The 7,716-nt window shown below is 43.9% G+C and overlaps 1 protein-coding gene across 1 annotated transcript in view; it reads left to right on the top strand.

Moving 5' to 3' along the window:
* AP3S2 (adaptor-related protein complex 3, sigma 2 subunit) overlaps window positions 1-7,716 on the top strand; it is a 76,227-nt gene that overhangs the window by 26,049 nt on the left and 42,462 nt on the right. The window contains exon 4 of the mRNA XM_006867128.1: window positions 1,713-1,784. Within this exon, the coding sequence (XP_006867190.1) occupies window positions 1,713-1,784 (72 nt within the window). The remainder of the gene's footprint in view (window positions 1-1,712; window positions 1,785-7,716) is intronic.

Raw genomic sequence — 7,716 nt, 5'->3', positions numbered from 1 at the left:
CTCCACAATCCCCGTTCAGGCCTTTTTTCTAGTTGGAATCAATTCAGGGCCGGCTGTGGCTGTTTGGTTTTAATTAGAAACTGTCTCTAAATTTTGAGGAGATCTGTGTGCATGTGTAGTAGAACCCTCTGAGGGTGGGGCTGGGGTGCCCAGTAGCTCAGGCACCCCTATAGTCACCAGAATGGAGGTGCACAGACAGCAAGGGACCAATGAACAGATACCAAAAGAAAAGAATATCCACACCTTTATCTCAGTGGTTCTGCCAGGCATCTGTGGCCGCTCCGATCCTTTCTCCATGTGGTCTCACCCAAGATGACGGCTCCTGGAGCAGCCGAGCATCCTGGACTAGAAAGCAATGGATTTCTTGCTTCTGCCACAAATTCCCTCAGCTGTGAGCCTTCCAACCTTCTAGGTATTCCTTTATATGTGGTTCAGAGTTCTGGGACCATCCCCTGAGCCTGCTTGGTCGGGTATTCTGTGTTGTTGCTGGCGGAGCTCCTTTATGGCACTTCCACCCAATTCGCATCTTGTCTGTTCTCGGTCCACTTTAGGTATTTATTCACTAATTACTGCACACATTGTTCAGTGACATTGGTTGTATGCTTCACAACCGGTGAACATTCTCAATATTTCCATTCTGGTTGTGCCATTTCATCCACATTCTTTCTTCATCCACCTCTTCTTCACCTACTGACCTGGTTCGGTTACAAAGACTTGGTCGCTTAGTAAAGACCCCTGTGATGTGAAAACGGAGGATGATTGCATCCTATGTAACTGGCATATCACACCATTACATATCTGCCAAACCACTCAGAGTCTTGGCCCGGCCAAGATGACACAGAACCGTAACCATCACAGCCGGTGTTTCTCTCATCTTGCCCCTCGGCATCCCTTCCTACCAGACAGATGTTGTTACAGTGCAAAATATGGACTTTTTCCTATAGCTGTAAATGTGAAACGTTGCCTCATGAGCTAGTTGATAAGTTCCCAAAAATCATTGCTGAAATTATAATTAGCAAATTAAAGTAATAAATGTTTTTATGTTGACTAGCATCTTCTAAAGGGAAAAGAAAGCCAAATGTGCCTGCTGGGTATGTTACTATACAAGTACCAAGGCTCTCTTACCCTAGAGATGTTGTGCTTTGAATTGGGATAAATAGAGCCATCAGCAAAGTTGGCAACAAGGTTTTTAAAAAAGATTTATCATAAGATAAATGGCATCTTGATTTCCCACTTTCTTTTTTTGTTTTGCTATTTTCACTTTCAAAGGTGACAGACATGAATTTTTTTTTTTTTAAGTTTTTATTGTGAATTATGTGATAGTTTACGTGGGAAAATATTAGCTTTACATTCTTCCTATCTTATTTCATTTCATTGCAATGATTACAGTTCTCTGCATGCATCATTAAACAGCCAAAGGGTACACCCCACAAGACTGTCCCCTGGCCGTCAGCACACAGCCCCTCTCCCTCCCAGAGTCCAGAGTCCCCAGCCGCTCCATCTCTCCATGTCATCGTCTCTGCCTCCATCTCTGGTGTCGCTGCTTCTCTGGATAGGGTCCCACACTCTGCTCTTCTCCCTTAATGGTCCCAGGGTCTTCTGCTCCAGGACTACAAGATTAGCCACTCCCCTCCTTTTGTTATAAAGCATCTACCTTTACATTTGCCACAATGAATATGTTTTCTTTTATCTTCTTTATATCTGTTTCCTAGGTTTTTGTGGAGACCCTGGATAAATGTTTCGAGAACGTTTGTGAATTGGATTTGATCTTTCATATGGACAAGGTAAGTCTCTCCCAAACCAGGGTTACTAGAAAACTAAGAGTCTAGGACTTTTTAAAAAGCTACCTCCCCATGTTCATGTTTTTCTTGTGTTTTATGACTCTGAAAATAGTCGGAGAACCTGTTTTGTTGAGTAACTTAATGTTTGTTTGTTTGTTTTTGTTTGTAAGCTCTATTATCAGTACTAACATGTACAAGATTATTATTATAGGGCCTGTGTCATGGTTCACCTAGTCACAGGCAGGCTGCTTGCTAGGACAGTCATACCAGTAGAATAACTGGCTGCCAGGCCAAAGGTAAGACAAATAGTTTCATGCTGATTGTAAAATGACTTTTCTAATCATAGCTAAGGGACAGCGAGACTTTGGAGTAATCATAACACAGGCTTTTTTTTAGCTGCTAAAATTTCTTTTTTTTCCCTAAAGAGTAATATAATGACTAAGTCATCAGTAATATGGGTGCTACCAATAGTTCATGGAAAAATTCTGTTATCTTTTCATTCTCTTTTTCCATGAGCTTTTGAAACCCCCACATATAATTTGGGGTCAGGTGATATTCTGTAGGGAAGTAGACTGCTAGAGGCAGAATTGAAATGGTCCAAAGTACTTTTTCTCAGGTTTGTTTTGCTAGCACAGCTATAATATGACCTTTGTCCTCCCATCCTAAATTAACTATTAAGGGGCTGTGGGCTGCCAAAATTTCTTTTGTCCAACCAAGCACCTGATATTTCTAGTCCTGTTCACTAGTGGGGACTTTGTATATCATAGCTTTGCTTGGTCTTGGCCTTTTCTCCAACTGATTCTTGTCACTGTGACCCAGGCCTCTTTGATGGGAGACACTACTACTTAGTGCTAAGTCATGATCCTATGTTAATGTTTCATCGTGATGATGTAGGTGTTTTTAAAATATATCTGTTTTAGCATTGTCATTTAGATGACTTTCTTATTTTCTAGTAGGATCACCTTCAGTCTCAATTAACTCTACCCAGAGTTCTCAGATGGCACTTTCTGGGCTTATACAGTGAGGGCCTTCTTAAGCTAGGGTGTTGGAATAGAATGATGTGTTCTGATGTGTTCTGCTCCCCATCTGGTGTGGTGCTTTGGTTCCAAGAGAAACCTAGTACAGGAAAATCATGGAACCCTCTTGTTTAGAAACTTGGCTTGAGACTCTGCCAAGGCTTCCAGAACTCATTGATACTTTTGAGGTGACCAGTCTTCCTTGTCATAGGAAAGGATCTTATAAACTTATGAAACCCTTTAGCCTCCTCTTTCAGCAAACACTTACAGAGGTTCTAGGTTTATCAGTTGTTAAAGGTGCTGCTATCTTGTCATTTCTGTCAAGGGAAGTCGTAGTTCAAATCTAGTTCCCTTCTAATTAATGGGGAAAAAAATGAAGATTTAAGAGTCTTGGGAATATGGGAGGAATGTAGAGATGTCTCTGTAGGTCTTATTGTTAGAATTTGAAAAGCATTTTTAGAATTCTGAAATACAGGGTAATATCTTTGGGGTCACCACCTGGTATGCTAACTAGATGACTTTGTAGATGCTCTTCAGGCTGGAGACGAATTTTACAGCACCTCCGAACATGGATTAAGAAATAGACCTTATTGGGCAGAGGTCAGACATGCTTCCGCTCGCCAACCTTACTACCAGTTCTGACACCAGCTGTCCTTCCTGTGGCACTCTCTACTTCTCTGCTGGATGTGATAATCTACAGAAATGACCCACAGAACTCAGACAATACTCATGATTGTGGAGTTTCTTAGGGAAGTAACGTATATCATTGAGGATCCAGAACAAATCAGGATACAGTTCTTTGATCAGAACAGCCTCTTCTCAGCCATGCCCACAGACTGGCTGGCAAGTGTTCCAAAGCTCTTTTCACTCTGTGGTTAAGTGCCCAGAGGACTGCACTCACCACAAAGCCTGAGCCTAAACGTGATCAGCTCTCTTGTTCCCTGGGTCAGCAAGCCCACCGTGCCACCCCCTGTCTTCTGGCTCTGTGACCCCTGCATCTGCCATGTCTTTGCCGCTGCGTCTGGCCATCTCTTCCCTCTTCAGTGTTACTGCTCCGTCCCTTTGTCTCCTGGGTCTAGGAGGTTCTCAGCACAGGCATTGGGGCCCCAAAGACGTGAGACATGCTCTGTTCTCAGCTCTTCTTTCTTGCTGCTCACTCCCCTCTGCCACTGGGCTTGATGAGCCACAGTGAAGGAGAGTGAGTGAGGGCCTTTGGACCAGGACTTACTGGCCTGTTGGAGTGTCTCTGGGCATTTACTGGCAGAGTTAAACAGCTTTGTTATACTTACCTGTGCAGGGCAAAGGCCAGGCTGGCCCAAGTGATCTTAAGGGCTGAGGGGCCAAGGGCCAAAAGAGGCCTGCCTATGGACATGGCTGAGAAGAGGCTGTCCTGATTGAAGAAATGTATTCTGAGTTTATTCTAATACTTTGACTTTCCTAATGGAGCCCTGATGTGGCACCATAGGATAAACACTCAACCTCAAGGTTGGTTTGAACCTACAAGGTTGGCAGTTCAAACTCACCAGCTGCTCCTTGGAAACCCTATACAGGGTTGCTATAAGTTGGAACCCACTCGACAGCATTTAACAGCAACACTTTCCTAATAACCCTGTAATCATGAGTATTGGTTTGTGATTTCTGTGTGACTATTGAAACAGATTCTTGAGTCCAGCAGAGAAGGAAAGAGTGCCATGGTAATCTGGCTAGAGAGAGGAGCTTGTGTCTGAGCTCGGCTTCACAGGATTCCACCTTGGGCAGATGCTTATGGTGACTCTCTTCCCCTTGGTAATTATCACATCCAGCAGAGAAGTAGAGAGTGCCACAGGAGGGACAGCTGGTGTCAGAACTGGTAGTAAGGTTGGCGAGCGGAAGCATGTTTGACCTCTGCCCAATAAGGTCTATTTCTTAATCCATGTTCGGAGGTGTTGTAAAATTCGTCTCCAGCCTGAAGAGCATCTACAAAGTCATCTAGTTAGCATACCAGGTGGTGACCCCAAAGATATTACCCTGTATTTCAGAATTCTAAAAATGCTTTTTAAATTCTAACAATAAGACCTTGGTAAAGTTGGAGGAGGGCAGATACCTCCACCACACCGTTTTTGCAACTTCTCTACAATACCAAGTGTTTACCCATGAGTGTGCTATAGCGCCCCACTTTTTTTAGGTCTTCTCTGGTAGTGTAGTGGTTACGAATCGGGCTGTGAACCGCAAGGTCAGCAGTTCAAAACTACCAGATGTTCTGCGGGAGAAAGATGAGGCTTTCTGCTTTCATAAAGATTTACAGCCTCGGAAACCCTGTTCAGGGTCACTATGGGTCAGAACCGACTCGATGGCACTTAACAACAACAACTGAAGTTTATCAATGAACTTTTATAATTTTCTCCATAGAGGTTTTAAATACAAGAATAAGTGAAAAAAGAAAACAAAACAATATAGGCAGACCGACTGATTACTACTATAAGAATAAGCAAGTTGCTCGCCCAGGAGACATCAAGACAAGTGGTTGGGTTCCCTCAGAGCAAACCCTCTTCTAAGACTAAGACTCAATGGGAGTACACACTATGCATTGGTGACCACATTAGTTAGGGATAAGGGGAAGTGAGGGAAAAACAGTAATGAAGCTGCAAGCTAAGCCCTACAATGTGCAATAGACTCCTATGAACCCGGGTGGAGACCTGGTTGGCCAGCAGTATGGCAAGACCTGGGGACTCCTGGGCCCAGAATCAGTGACATAGCCACAGCGGACTAGAGTGGAGAGTGAAGTGTCCAGCTGATAAGAAGAGAGGGCATTATGCATAAGAACACCCACACTTGCAGATAATACCCACTTGACCTGACTTCAATGACTGGATGATCAGAGCTCAACTAGAAAAAGAAAGAAGAGGAAAAAAAAGAATAATCTGATACAATTTGATGAACTTGACCTACACCTATGGATGCAGTAACTCAAAAGAGGGAACAAATCTTTACAGCAAATATCATTCCCACCCCCTCCATACACAGAGTAGACAGGGATGGGCAACTTGGACATTGGCTACCCAAAGTGGGGGGGTTGGGGGGGAGATACAAAGGCAAGAAGTGACTGGCTTACAAGCTTTCAAGAGGGTACCTAGATCCAGAGGGCATGGAGGACGGTAGAATCTCCAATGAGTAGTATCCAGTCTGTCTAGGCAGGGCTGATGAAAGGAGATGGAGATGGGTCTCTTGTGATACAATAATGAGTAATTGTTATTGGGACTGCTTGTGAGGGTTAGAAATGTAAAGGTAGACGTTTTGTAGCAAGGAGGGGAGTGACTAATTTTGCAGTCTAGGAGTGGAGATCCCTAGGACCATCAAGGGAGAAGAGCGGAGAGCGGGACCCTACCCAGAGAAGCAGTGACACCAGAGATGGAGGCAGAGATGATGATGTGGAAAGATGGAGCAGCTGGGGACTTTAGACCCAGAGAGGGAGAGGGGCTGTGTGCTGACGACCAGGGGGCAGATGACACGTGGAGGGGAATGTAACCATGGCAATGAAATGATATACTATAGGATAAATGTAAACAACAATGTTCTCCCATGTAAACTATCACATAATTCACAATAAAACATTTTTAAAAAAAGAATAAGTAAGAAAAAGTTTTGCTACTTGGGCTCTAGTTCATACACATGTGGGTTTATTCTAAAGAAAATGTGTCTCAACACGTCTCTGTGGTTGGTGGATGACTGCAGACAAGTTCTCTGAGTAATACACTTAGTCTCCTCTGTTGTTAAGTACGGTCGAGTTGGTTGCCAGCCTGTAGAGGATTTCCGAGGAGCCATTGGTGAACTTGAACTCTCAACCTTGTGGTTCAAACAGACTTTGTCCAGTGCATTAACCCATAGTGCCACACCAGGACTCCTTAGTCTCCTTGTTGTTGTTGTTGTTGTTAAGTGCCGTCAAGTCGGTTCCGACCCATAGCGACCCTGTATAGGAGTTTGCAAGGAGCAGCTGGTGAGCTTGAACCACCGATCTTACAGTTCAAATGGCCTTGCAGTCTTGCGCATTAACCCACAGTGCCACACCAGGACTCCCTGTATCTCCTTTGTTGTTGTTGTTGTTAAGTGCCGTCAAGTCGATTCCGACCCATAGTGACCCTGTATTGTTGTTAAGTGCCATCGAGTCGGTTCCGACCCATAGCGACCCTGTACAGGGTTTCCAAGGGTGTAAATCTTTACGGGAGTAGCCTTTTAAAAGGATCCAGTCAGAACAGTGGCTTCCAAGGGGATCTGCTGGACCAGTTAAATTCAAGGCAGAGAGGTCAACTTAGGAGGTTGTACTGACTGTTTTTTGCAATTCCAAAGAGGTGATTTTGATAGCTATTCTTGACGGACACAGGATGATCATGAGGGGTTATTATGAAGAAATTTTAAGAAATTGAAAAATGCATTGGGGGAAAAAAATCAGGGAAGTTACACCAAAGAATTTTTTCTATCATGATAATGCATGTGCTCATTCTTAGAGGGTAACTAGAACTAAACTATGAGAATTGGATTGGGAAACCAAACCCTATCCATTCTACAGCGCTGCCTTTGCCCTTTCTAACTTCTTTTTGTTCCACATATCAAAGAACATTTCAAAAGAACCCGATTTGAGTCCCTCAATGAATCCCGTGTAGTGCTGCAGTATAATGCACTGGACTGCAAGGTCAGCTTGAACCGCAAGGTTGATGATTGAAACCCACCAGCCGCTCCTTGCAAACCCTGTACAGGGTTGGTATGGGTTAGAGCTGACTTGACAGTACTTAACAACAACAGTGATGCCAAAATTGGCGTTTTGATGTGGTGTAAACTGAAGAGCACAGAATTCCTCAGGGAGATGGGAAACAGCTTTCAGAAGTGTTCAGGCTTACATGGAGACCATTTGGAGCAACAAGAGCTTCACATTGTCATAGTTTTGG

Source organism: Chrysochloris asiatica, unplaced genomic scaffold, assembly GCF_000296735.1.
Source record: "Chrysochloris asiatica unplaced genomic scaffold, ChrAsi1.0 scaffold00101, whole genome shotgun sequence".
Classification (NCBI taxonomy): domain Eukaryota; kingdom Metazoa; phylum Chordata; class Mammalia; order Afrosoricida; family Chrysochloridae; genus Chrysochloris; species Chrysochloris asiatica.
The sequence above is the reverse complement of the archived record's forward strand: the minus strand, read 5'-3'. Positions and strand labels throughout refer to the sequence as shown.